Raw genomic sequence first — 13,640 nt, 5'->3', positions numbered from 1 at the left:
AAATGCTAACCACTTCTGAAAGTCCTCTGACAGTCAATGAGGGATTTGCAAGCACCAGATCATTGATTTTCTAAATGTGGGTGTCATCAGTTTAAGTTGAACTTTAACGCCTTCCTGGTTGAGGGTCATCTTCAACTGACTGACGACCACTTTTAAATTATGAAAACTATTTGTAACATTGCGCATGACCCAGAGCACCTCTGTAAGTTTGCTTCAAAAGTTGAAACATTTCTGTAAAAGTTTTTCTCAGTTTCATGGAAAATTTTACTTTGTATTGTTGCTCCTGAAAATTAAACATTACAAAAATCGCTACAAACACTTCAACATGTTGTTACAAAGGAGGTTATGCAGAACATAATGCTGCCAACCACAAATCACTTAATATCTCGTAAGTAAAACTGTTCGGTTATTTTGTAAACAGTCCTCATATGTGTAAAATCTATAAATTTTTAATATAGTTAAGTAAAACTAAATAAAAATATAAAATCTCAATTTGTTTACTAAATGCAACTATAAAACACTAAGGTAAACAACATTCAACAAAAACGAAATACAGTAAGTCCAATGACACCATCGCTCATTTCCAGTGTATGTTATAATGTGGTAGGTAACAAATAGTAAATCTCAAGCACCAAATTTATTACTATTCTTAACTATATCTACAGCAATAAAAAATTATAAGAATCATACATGTAGGAGGGATATACAAAAGGTATATTTAAATAACCTCATCATTATTCCTTTAATATAATTTAGTGATTAAGGGATATCAGTGCACTTAAATATAATTTATTAACATATGAAAAGTGCTTATAAGTAAATTCATTATCAAACTAGAATAAATCTTTTATCATATTAATAGTGATATCATTAAAATAACAGTAAAACTAGTTATTCCTACAGTGAATAGATAATTTGACAATATCTGTTGTCATCTCAGTAAATAAGCATGTCTTTTCTTTAATACACATACCGTTCAGGTGGTCAGTATTTATTAAAATTGGAATACTGTAATCTATTTAAATTTTTTCTATATTAAAAAAAGTCCAAAGAAACTTCTGGAAAAATTTAAGAAACAAATAGTGATAAGCTTTTACCTTAATAAAGTATATTCAGATAGTATATAAATTGTAAAAAAGGGTAACAACTGTTAGAACATAAGTAAAGTGGGCACCTTTTCTACAGGAAAATATTGCGACATAAAAATTCAATTTTGAAATTATGATTATAGTTCTTTGATGTTCTGCAGCATTTCAGAAGAATTGAAGCTGCATAACAGTATAAAGTAAAAATTATTCTGTCGTATATTATATAAGATCTGACTATGCAAGAGAAAAAATAATCCAAGATTTGTTCTTTTGTTTTTTTAATTTAATTAAAACAAAGCACAAAATTACTAAACTGAGGCAGAAGACCAGTGTATATATTTAGTGTATATTTCAACAGTGAAATATACACTAATTTAACAAGGTCTTTTTATCAAAGGCATTTGATAATTTAAAACAGAATAAAATACTTAATATAGTAGGAAAAATTAGATTAAAATAGAGAATATTATTTACAATCTGGAAGTCATAATACAAGTAGGAAATGCAAAAAGACAAGCTACAATGAGCAAAGAGTAAGAACTATACCCACACTGCTTTTTGAGTTGTATGTATTGAGATTAGAGTAACAATCCAGGGACAAAAAATAAAAATGTCACAATTTGTAGATAACGTTGTTTTTTTTTTTTTAAACTACAAACAAAGAATGAATTCAACAGAAATAGAGGACAGAAAAAATTAGATCAAATTAGAAACATTAAACAGAAAAAAGTGACACATTTTGTATTTTAATAAAATGACAAAGTGGAGTGGCACAACCATGACAGCTGTTATACCAAAAAGTAATCTACTAGTATCAAATATTAATTTAAGAATTACTCTCTCCTGCAGCATTCATCACAAGAAAATTCTTTATCTTTGAAGAGTTATACCTTATGAACTATGAGTTAGAAAAAGCTAAATTTTATATCACTTTATAGTGTTTTTTCTGCGTTATTCTCAAGACTTTCAATTTATATAAATTATGACAAATTACACATGAAGAAGTTACAAAAAAAAAAAATGACTAATTTTAAAGCAAACATGATGAAATACTAATAGCAATAATAAAAGGAGTAAGAAGAAATTATTAAAATATTAGTATATGCCATAAATCATTTTGTTAGTACCACCTTCTCCTTTATACTTAAATTGCCTGGGTTATACTAATTATAAAAACAACACTATGGCCTACTCTTATGCTTAATTATTTACCAGTTTCATTACCTAAAATTACAAAATGTTTTTAAAAAGTAGCATGATTATTTTAAATTTAAAAAAAAATCTGGAAAACATTCTCAACACATTTTACAAAATTGAAATCCACCATTACTACTTACTCCTCCCATCAATTTTATTAAATTTATAACTGACTTTATGAATAAAGGAAAAGAGATTAATAGGCATTTTTATGTATGTCTAAAACATTCAACAGCATTTGCTTCTTTATATATTGAAAAACATTGGTATTAAGGGCAGAGTTGTTTAGTTCTTAAACAGATAATTTCATCTAACAAAATCAAAAAAATTTGGATTTTGGACTTTCTTAACTGCAGTAATAAGTCCTCATTGAGAGCTTTTCAACAATATATCATAAGTGATTCTTATTTCATTGTTTCCTGAGTTATAACCAAATAAAATTTTAATTAATGAAATATTTGGATCTTATAAGGGGAAGGCACATCGGTTCGAATCAGACTTCATCTCCTCTTTTTTTTTATTTAAATATATTTATTTATTAGTAATCATTAACTCTGATTGAAAAAAATGTTTTTACTATAGAAAATAATTCAATAATAGCAATAGAAAAAAAATATATCAGAAGCTATTAATGAAATAAAAGTTTATGTACTTTTCATTTTTTTTAAATGTGTATATGAAATTTAATAGGCGTACAAGGAAGTCAAGTGGTGTTTACATCAGATTTTTTTTACAGTCATTCCAACATTGATTGTGAATTTCTGTATAAGGTGTTATTAAAAAAGAATTTTAATGAGATTTTAAAAATACAAAAAAAATGAAAATAGAATAACATTAAATTTTTAATAAAATGAAATTATTAAAAATCCTTTTAAAGAATAAAAATCTTAACTACGTATTAATTTAATTAATCTGAGTCAATTATATTTTTTTAAAAACAATCACAAGTTAATGAATTTATTTTTTTTTTTTTTTTTAAATTGGAAAAACTTTCTACCAATGGTAAAAGAAAAACCAAAAAGAAAATCATTTATAAAGAAAATAACCTTTTTTAACAGAATATCTGATTGCATTAAAAATGAAATTAACTATAAAAAAATTATAAAAATTAGCATTTGATTCCATCTCAGAGTTTGAAGAAATCAGTACTTAAGTGTTATTTGGGAAAGCCACTTCTTTATTTTTTTATATTACAATGTATTACTTAATGACATACTCTATGACATCTGTTAAAATAATGAATGAAGATATTTTGAACTGAATTGAACAAAAAAAAACTAAGAATAGTAGTAGTATATTAAAAATTAGAAAGTGAATACAATATGAAATGAAGTTTTAAGGTAAACTGAAGAAAAGAGAACTATGGGGTAGATATTGTAAAAAGAACAAGGCTGATAGGCTGTATAAATGAATTTCAAAGTATAATGAAGTATAGAGGATAAAACAATGAGCTAAAATGGAAAATAGAATTTTAATAGATATCTGAGAATCTACGATGAAGGAGAAATGAAAAATTAACAGATTAGTGCAGGAAAGAAAGATATAAAGTACATCAAACTAATCAAATGAATGGGAAAAAATCCAAAAACTTAGGACTGATATGATAAGTAAATAAAAGAGAGCATTGAAACATTTCAGACCGGTATGTTAAATTAACTTACTGATACAATAAGTTAACAATGACTTATAATTATAATCTAGACTGCATTAAAAGAGAAATTCACAATTTCCTTCAAAAGGATGACCATATTTTTATCCACACAATTTAGAACATAAGTCCCAGATAGAGACTCTACAAGATAGAGGTAACTTATTTCTAAAGAGAGGTCAAATACTCAAGATACTATTACAAATATAAGCAGAACATGAACTGTAAATATACTGGAACTTCAAGCTCATTTAAAACCATGCATCATGAGCATAAAAATTATGCTGAAGTTGCATTGTTAATTAACTGCCAAAGATGAAACTAGACAAAGTAATAGTAGTAAAAGAGGAATTCAAATCTAAATAACCTAACTTGGATTGAAATACTGCAGAAATCACAGAACAACTGAGTTGATTTATACATAGTGTTCCAGGACATACTAGCCGAACTTCAGCTAATGACTCAGGACACCAAAATGAGCAAAAAGGTTCATATTGAATAAGCCCTACTTTGCTTTGTTTTTCTTCTGCACACCATTTTGTGATTTTCAACAAAAAAGATTACTTCTCAGGAATGAGTAAACCTACTTTAATTAAATTTGGCAAACGTAGTGTCTTACTCTACAAAACAATTTTTTTTATTAATTTACTATTATTATTTATCATTAATAATTTTTATTACATTTAGTGGGAGAAATAAAAACAGGCAAAAAGTTTCAGCTTGCATTACAGTGTGCACGTGTACTGCCAGGTTAATTGTCTGCAATAACTCTATTGTTTGTAAACAAAATTTTAAAAATGAGGTATTATTTTGTTTAAAATAAAATGCTTAATAAATTTTATAAGTAAAAATTTGATCTAACAAACAATTTCAAAGATACTACAGATTAAAAGATTAATATGGCCGCAATTTAGAATTTTTTGGATTGAGGTCATCAACATTTTTTATTTTGTAGAATAAGACATTAGTCTTAGATTTGCCAAATTTAATTAAGGTATGTCTACCTGTTCCTGAGAAATAATTTTTTTTCTTGAAAATCACAAATTGGCATCCAGAAGGAAAACAAAGCAAAATATAACTTACGTTGATATGAACTTTTTTGCTAATTTTGGTGTCTTGAATCAGTACCTGAAATTTGGTGAATATGTACCAGAACACTCTGCATTATATGTACAACATATTTTATAAATGAAGGGATTATAAAATAATTGGCAAGTTTCATATTTGAAATTTTTTTTTACAAAAAGTGAAAATTTAGAAAACATTTTCTGTATGAAAAAAGGCAAATTCAGGATAACTTACAATTTCCTGAAATTAAAAAAAAATGGGATACACTTGTTAGTACATATTGTTACAGTTACCATTATATGTTTTAAAAAATACTAAAATCTTTAATTGCATACCAAATTCATAAAAAGATCCATAAATATTGATTCTCCTGGAGTATAAGAGAAATCAGGTAATGCTTGTAGTAAAACTTCAGATAAAGCAGATGATGAAGTTGAAGTTATCTGAGTACCTCCACTTAATGCCTGTAACAGAAAACTGTTGTAAACATGAAACAAATTAAAAACAGTTATAAAAACTATATTTTGAATTACAAAAACAAACTTTACAGTACATAGCTCTAATTACATGAAAAGGCTTACTCTACTTACAGTAAAAAAGATTTGACTAAGTTTTTACTTTCACACAATAGAAATTACAATTAATAAATTAATCACTTATAAGAATATAATTTTGATAAATTAAGTAAAAATAATAGTATATTAGGTAATGTACCGAAATAACATGATTCATCATTGCTACAGGAAATCCAGGGGGAAGAGGCAATTCCTGGAATAAAAAAAAATTATTTATATTAACAAGATTATTAATGCCAGAACTGTAATTAAGTAAAGTAAAACACATAACACATTCAAGGCTATAGATTACAATAGTCATTATACTGTTCTCATAGACAGTGTCAATCTACTGACATTCTGGAATGTATAATTATTGTTCATCTACATCAGGTAAAGCACATTTAACTATGTTCATTCGTTGCTCACATTCATTCAGAAACATTAATTTTATGTATACAATGCAGCAGTTTCATAGTACCTTTCATAATTTTTTTTTTTAAATTTTATAAACTGTTTAACAAATATATGTCAGATATTTAATCTGACATAACTTACTTCTCTTTATCATAAAACTGTTAAAATTATTTTTTACTTCTTATTGGTTATGACCAACCACAGTAGTCCATTTATAAAAAAAAATCATAAAAAATGTTTTAACACTAATATAAAGCCTTATTTATTTCAGTTTAAGTATCCTTCCTCCTTCATAAAAAGTTATATTTAAGGATAAATTTCATTATTTTTAACCACTGAAGTAGAAGACACTCTGCATAAAAAATATAACTACAAAGATAATCCAGTGTATAAAATGTAAATAAGGCTGTATCCTGAGTTACACATAATATAGTATGAAGACTCTTCAATCACAATGTTATGAATTAACAACACAAATACTAGTTCAAAATTCTCACTGACTACATCTACTTAAAACATATTTACCTACAGCAGTCAAGAGTTCATGTTCCTCATTTCTCTGTGTCCTCAATTTTAACTTATTTGACACATTAAGATAATCTGATAAAATATTACTTCTATCCCAGTTACAATTTCATAGAGGAATTTGTAAAAAAAAAAGTTATAAAACATAATTTAATACAACAAAAAACATTTTTCCAAGTTATAATAAAATAGCCTATAAATCTAAAGACATCTGATTTAGATTGATTTTACATATAAAAATTATCTATTTGTTAAATAATTTAAGAGTATTGATTACTTTCCTTATTTGTAAATAGAAATAATATGTAAATTAATATGAATATTAATAATAGAGTAGAAATGAATATATATAAAATAATATATAAATCATAGAAATAATATATAGAAATGAAATAATAATAATAATATAGAATAGAAATAATATATAAATCTCTATTCATAAATAAATCATTTCATATAAAAATTAAATTACAAATAATATTTACAGAACTAAGTTTATTAAATATAGACTTTATAAATAACAATATAAAGTAATAGTAGTTACTTTAATCATTGAAGGAAATGCATTGAAACATAAATATATATCATAGGTTCATAAGTGATGCTAAAAATATTTAATTACAGAATTTATTTTATATATTGACTTTTTACAACAATGCTCTTAAATTATACATATTATTTATTTCTTAAAGAAAAAAATTTGAACACAAAACAATTTTTGAAAATTCTACAACTTACCAATCCCAATCTTAGTAATTCCCTTAACACTCATAAATATAAATAAAAATGTCCTTCCTTACCAGACATTTTTGTTGGTAGGCAAAGAAAACAAATCTATACAATAATATAGTAGTTGTAATTTCACCTTTGATACTAACCTAGCCAAAAACACATATAATAAATCAACTGACAGAGTTATCTGATTAAACAGTTCTTGGTTCCCTATCAGCCCTCTGATAATTACCCATTTTTATACCAGGATTCTTTTACCATGTTGACAAAAGTTTTAAATTTTAAATTCAGCAAAGAAAAACTAGAAAAAGTAATTACACTAAACAATGAATTCCAATCTAGTTAAAGCAAAACAACAATACAATGACTCAAAAATGTGTTGTTTTAAACAGATCCTGTTAGAAACCTTCCTTGAATCATTTAAGGATTGCAATTGTTAAGAATGTTTGAGGTAGTAAATAATTGTTAAATTATAAACACACTGCAACCATGTTTACTGACTTAAACGAATACATTATACTGCCTGATGATAGCCATTGAAAGAGTTTAGATAAATTAAAAAATGCACACTTATAGAAGAGGCTTAAACTTGTTTTGTATGTAAAAAACATAACATGATTACATTAACTGAAAATGTAATAAAGATATGATACGAACAAATAAATTCATGTGAAACATGTTAATGCAATGAGTGGGAGAGATCCAACTGACAAAGCGACCGAAGAGGCTAAAATGCCCTAATGACCAGTAGGAAAACTAACACTTTCAATTGCCATCATCCTAACAAAGGATTTAAAATTCTGATTCCAATGTAACTTAACAAATCCTAACACGCATAAATATGAATAAAAAAATTACTAAGCAAAATAATACCTGAATAGATCCACCAGCATTAGTGGCAAGGAACGCATTAGGAAGAACTTGTATCGGTGGAGTCTGAGTGGTAACAGTAACGTTATCCCCTTCGTTTCTTGTTGGTCCTAAACACAACTTCATGATTAGACACAAACTGATCAATTACAGAAAAAAATTCATTACTTTAATTTAAAAAATTAAAATTAGTAATTTTAATTACTTTAATCGGAGATTAAATAAACAATATATACACATATGAGAGTAAAAACACATATGAATCTAAAGTAAAGACAGTTTCACTGTAAAAAAATTTATTCTGAAAACTTAATAAATATTTTTTATTTCTCTTAAACTACATACCTTCTTATACTAACTACTTCTCTATATAATTGCCACATGAATTAAAGACATTTATCATAGCAATACACCAGTTTCAATATACCCTCATCGCATTCTTCGCCGCCAGTCCATTTAGCCACTGACTATTGGCATTTTGAAGTTCATCGTCACCTGTGAATCGCTTACCACTCAAAAATTCTTTCAATTTCCCAAACAAATGGTAATCTGATGAGCTAAGTCCGAACTATATGGTGGGTGATCGTAAATTTCCCATCCAAATGTTCAGTAAATCATGTGTCAGACTCACAACATGTGGATGTGCATTATCGTGCAGCACGACAACACCATCGGTATGCCACCCATGTCGCCAATTTTGAATGGCATGCCATAACTTACATAGTTTCACAGTAGGCTTTATAGTCATTCCACGTGGCATGAAATCAATTAGCAGAATGCCAAACCAATCCCAAAAGACTGTGGCCAAAAGTTGCCAAACCAACTGCCTATGAATTTCAGCTGGCTTAATGTTTTGATGGTTTAAAAAACATATGACTCCATGTATTTCACAGCTGGTGACAACATCGATTTTCCTATTCAGTTTATAACATAATAACTCACACGTAATCAAAGATTATACAATGCGACAACAGACAATACAGTGCGTACAATACTAGCACGACCATGAACAAGACAGGTTCACCAACCTTAAGGAGAAAAATTTCCCAGCGGTATTCACTTTAGAGATATACCTCGTGTGTGTGTGTGTGTGTGTGCGCGCATGCATGCGCACATACACAGTGTCCCACAAGAAAATTTTAAGACATGTTCTGCAGGTAAAAATAATGAAAAGTTCAAAGGTCTGGAAACCCTTTGTTTTCGAGTTATAGCTAGCGAAAGTTTTGCCTGGATTTCAGCTCTTCTAATAAAAAAAAGCCTTGCTGTAATTTTTGGGACCCAAATTAAGGAATAAAGTTGGTGACTTGTTTTGTAATTTGAGCTGGGAAATAGGATAAAACAGGTCCCAGAACTGTAACTCCAGTAGTTTTTTTTATATCTGATGTAAAACAAAATTTTGGTGTCTAAAAACAATTTTTTTTATTTTATAGTACAACAGCTTTGTTAAAAGACTAATAAATGCGGAGATTTAGTAACAAAAATTGCAGAGAATTTAATTCTGAGAATATTAATGTAAATATTAATGTAAATACAGCCTATAAAAAATAAATAAAAACTTTTAAAAATTATTTTTTTATCAAAGCAAAATAGATGAAAAATAAGCAGAAAATTGTATTATTCTTTCTGTACTAGTAAATTCTTAATATAGCAAATCGAAAAAGTAAAATACATGAAATGATTAATAATAACTGAAAAACAAACCTCAGTTAGAGTAATTGTTTGAAATTTCCTCCTTCATAATGTACACAACACATTAACCTTATCTTAAAAATTGCTGAGGTACAGCTCTGGGACCTGTTTTATCCAATTTCCCAGCTCAAATTACATAAGAAACCACCAACTTTACTCCTTAATTTGGATCCCAAAAATTACAGTAAGGCTTCTTTTTATTAGAAGAGCTGAAATCCAAGCAAAATCTTTGAGCCACAACTCAAAAACAAAAGGTTTCCAGACCTATGTTTATATGAACCTTTTTCATTATTTTCATCAATAGAACATGTCCTGAAAGTTTCTCTGCATCTTCATGGGGCACCCTGCATCTATTTAAATATAAACATATAGACACAAATTTAGAAATATTAAAAATTAATAAAAATGACAAAAATTAAATATATCAGAAAAATATTACATATATAAATGCAAACAAAATTTCAATTCGATAAACCATCTGATAGTGTTTGAAGAAGACAATATCATTAAAACTGCAACAGATAGCAGGAGTCATGCAAATTAATATGCAATCATCATTATTATAGTACTTTTATTTTACATTTTTACTATGCAGTAATGGAATTATTAAAATCACCACTGATAGTAATAATTCAATTATCGCAAAAATTTAGTAAAATTTAGTAAGTGCTTTCATAGAAAAATTAAGGTAAGATATGTCTTATCTCAGTATTCTGTGCTGGATATATAATATAAGTGGTTTATTTAATAGAATTTAATTATAATTTAACAGTACAGAGGAATAATATGAACATTAAAAAAATTAATTTCAATAATATATAAATATTTATAAATCTTACAATTTTCCTTACAAAATTTGTCACATCTGAAACATGAAACCATTAAATTTAGATTAAAATTAATGGAAAAAAAAAGTTTGATCCTACGCTGGAAAATAAAATGCTATGATTAAATGATGACAATGTACCCTGATAGAAGACAAAACTGGTTTAAAAGAAATTCTAATAACATGACTATACAAAAGAAAAAAATATAAAATAAAAGTACCAATTATAAAAAAATTAAATAAGAAATTAAATAATAATAATAATAATGGAGAAAATAATATTCCAAAAGTTCATTAATAAATGTAATCATAAAAGATGCTTAAATTACAATTATTTAATAATGAAGATTTTTTTATTTGAGATTTAGAAAACGTCTCTAACTATCTATCGTGCAGGCGGATAAAAAGAGAATGATATTAAATGGGAAGTTAAAAATAAATAAAACAAAGCTTTGGTTATACATGTTACTATGAAAGTGATACAAAATAAAACAAATGAATAAATTTGAAACTAACTATTTGAATTTGAAAGAAACTAATAACAAAAAACAGAAGAAGATGTAATGACATAAAAATAAAAGAGATAATTTTAGGGAAATAAAACCAAATCATAGTAATATCAGAGGTTCAAAGGAAAAAAGGAATTTTCAAGGAGAATCTAATAAGTACAGCAATGCAGATCTGCATAAAGATAAATCTCAGTGATTAGAGTGCTAGAGGAAAAGAAATTTGTGATCTCAGAAGAAATATTACAATCAGATTTTGGCAAAGCTCTCAAAGTTTTAAAGGAAGAATAAATCAGGATGAAACTACAATAAATCATCTGAATTTTAAACAATCTCAGAGAAGTAGGATTGAACATAGGCTATACAAATTAACATAAAAAATTCAAGCGACTTAAAAATTATCTAAACTTAAAAAAAGTTTAAAAAAATAGTTATTTATTATTTGCACAATTAGTTATCTATAATATTTGGCAAAATTAGGTAAGGCAAGCAGACATACTTAGGATTTGGAAAAGAAAATAGTCAGTACTATTTATTTTTTAATTAGTATAAAGAAAGAATGTAACAACTAAAATAAAATCTTTAAAGGCAGTTGAAGATATATATATATATATATAAAACTGAGAATGATTAGATGATTCTTAAGATAATCATCTTAAGATAACATGATTCTTTCTGCACACGACAGAAAAAATAGAGAAGTGACTTATGAGTTCTAATTAAACAAAAAAAAAGCTTGTATTTAATCAGATTTTATCTTTTGATTATTATGATTTTAAATTTTCAAGGAAAATTATAGATATTTTCATATTTTTAGAGATTTTGTTTAAGACCTTTATTATGGAAAATTTTGACATGTTTTATAATAATTCTTAAGAAGAAAGTAAAACAAATACAAGCAATTTGATTTTGAGGTTTGAGTAGCATACAGCCTTCACTCATTGTAATTTCACTTTTTTAAAAATCAAACCCATTAAAACAACATAATTTATCATCTAAAAAGATTTACCACTTTGTATCATAGTCAAACCATAAAACTGAATTCATTCTGTTGAAAAAAATCTTCTATAATCAATAAGGGAATACCACTACTTAACCAAACTACACAAATGTAACTACTGCCACAACTCCTTATAACTTCTTTATATAATATATTTATTACGTAAAGACCTGTAAAAAATATTAAGAAACTAATAAATAATAAAGTTCTGCAAAAATCTAATATAAAAAAAATCTGAATTCAGTATCTATAAGAACAAAGGTTTTATATTACAATGAACTATGATACAATATGATTACATATTGTCAGTTAACATCATTCACAATTAGTAGATCCCTATGTGGGCAATAATATAATGCATACCAATGTGCAATTCAAGCATATTAAAAAGCAAGTATGTGTATTAAAAAATTCAAGTATATTATGAAAGTCCACATTCATTTACTTGTTTTTAAGAAAAAACAAAACAGAACTATATTAAGTCGCATTTCTTAAAATACAAAGCTTCCTAAATAAAAAAAATACATGTATAGTATCTTCCTGGTGAGCCAGTTAAGTAAAATGACAGACAACTTTCAATGTTATATCTTTACATGGCATTTATAAAAAGAAATGGAGATTAATTTCATAAACCTGCTTTTATGTCATCTGTAAATAAGACTAAACCTAACAGACAAATAGTATTTGTATGTTTTTGGGTAGCGTACTTTCTTATTTTAATATTCTGGAAATATTTTGCAAGAAAGTACGCTATCCAAAAACATTCAAATTTTAGCAGTTTTTTAACAAGAAAATAATTATTTTTCATCGATCAACATAACGTAAGAAGAAAGCATTTTGAAATTAATATTAATTTACTTTCTTTGAAAATACTGAAACTTTTTCTTTAAAGAACCTTTGGGAGTAATTAGCAGCAACGTTTTATCAGTAGATTTATCACCATAACTGTAGTAAGATAGGTTGTTACCAAACGGTTACAGTATTTTAAAAACTACCTATTTAATAGTTTTAAATGGAACAATAGAGATAGCAGACATAAAACAAACCTGAGCCTGTAGTATTAGTTGCTGTGCTATTAGTTCTAGGACCGACATTCCATCGTCCAAGATTACGATTAGCCATATTCATTACAACCGTAACAAAACTGTTAAATGCTGCATCAATTGTAGGCATATTTGGAACATTTCTATCCTGAGCTGGCATTGGTGGAACAACCTGAATGCGACGGGGTGTTGACGGTGCATTATTGGGCATTGCCTGCTGTCCTGTTCCGCCAACATTCTGTGATGATTGTGACTGTGATGTATTCTGTGTTGCTTGCTGCTGAGCACTTGGTGGTGATTGTTGAGACTGCTGCTGTTGACTTCCTTGCTGTTGCTGCTGCTGTTGCTGTGCCTGCTGCTGTTGTGAATTGCGCCTTCGTGTAGCTCGAATGTGGTGTGAATTACAAGGTAGAAATGGATCAAAATTACTTGCTCCAAGACCTATAAAGAATATAAAGAAACTAATAAATAACAAAG

General features: G+C 27.1%; 1 protein-coding gene across 3 annotated transcripts in view; it reads right to left on the bottom strand.

The window, feature by feature from the left end:
• The window catches only part of LOC142329466 (large proline-rich protein BAG6), a 96,067-nt gene that overhangs the window by 27,614 nt on the left and 54,813 nt on the right, over positions 1–13,640 (bottom strand). For all 3 annotated transcript variants that reach the window (XM_075374126.1, XM_075374127.1, XM_075374128.1), the window contains exons 13-16: positions 13,167–13,604; positions 8,103–8,209; positions 5,716–5,769; positions 5,337–5,465 (exon numbers count right to left, since the gene is read on the bottom strand). In XM_075374126.1, coding sequence (XP_075230241.1) covers positions 5,337–5,465; positions 5,716–5,769; positions 8,103–8,209; positions 13,167–13,604 — 728 coding nt within the window. The remainder of the gene's footprint in view (positions 1–5,336; positions 5,466–5,715; positions 5,770–8,102; positions 8,210–13,166; positions 13,605–13,640) is intronic.

The sequence above is a fragment of the Lycorma delicatula genome, chromosome 8 (assembly GCF_047948215.1).
Source record: "Lycorma delicatula isolate Av1 chromosome 8, ASM4794821v1, whole genome shotgun sequence".
NCBI lineage: Eukaryota > Metazoa > Arthropoda > Insecta > Hemiptera > Fulgoridae > Lycorma > Lycorma delicatula.
This window is presented reverse-complemented; position numbering and strand designations above follow the sequence as displayed.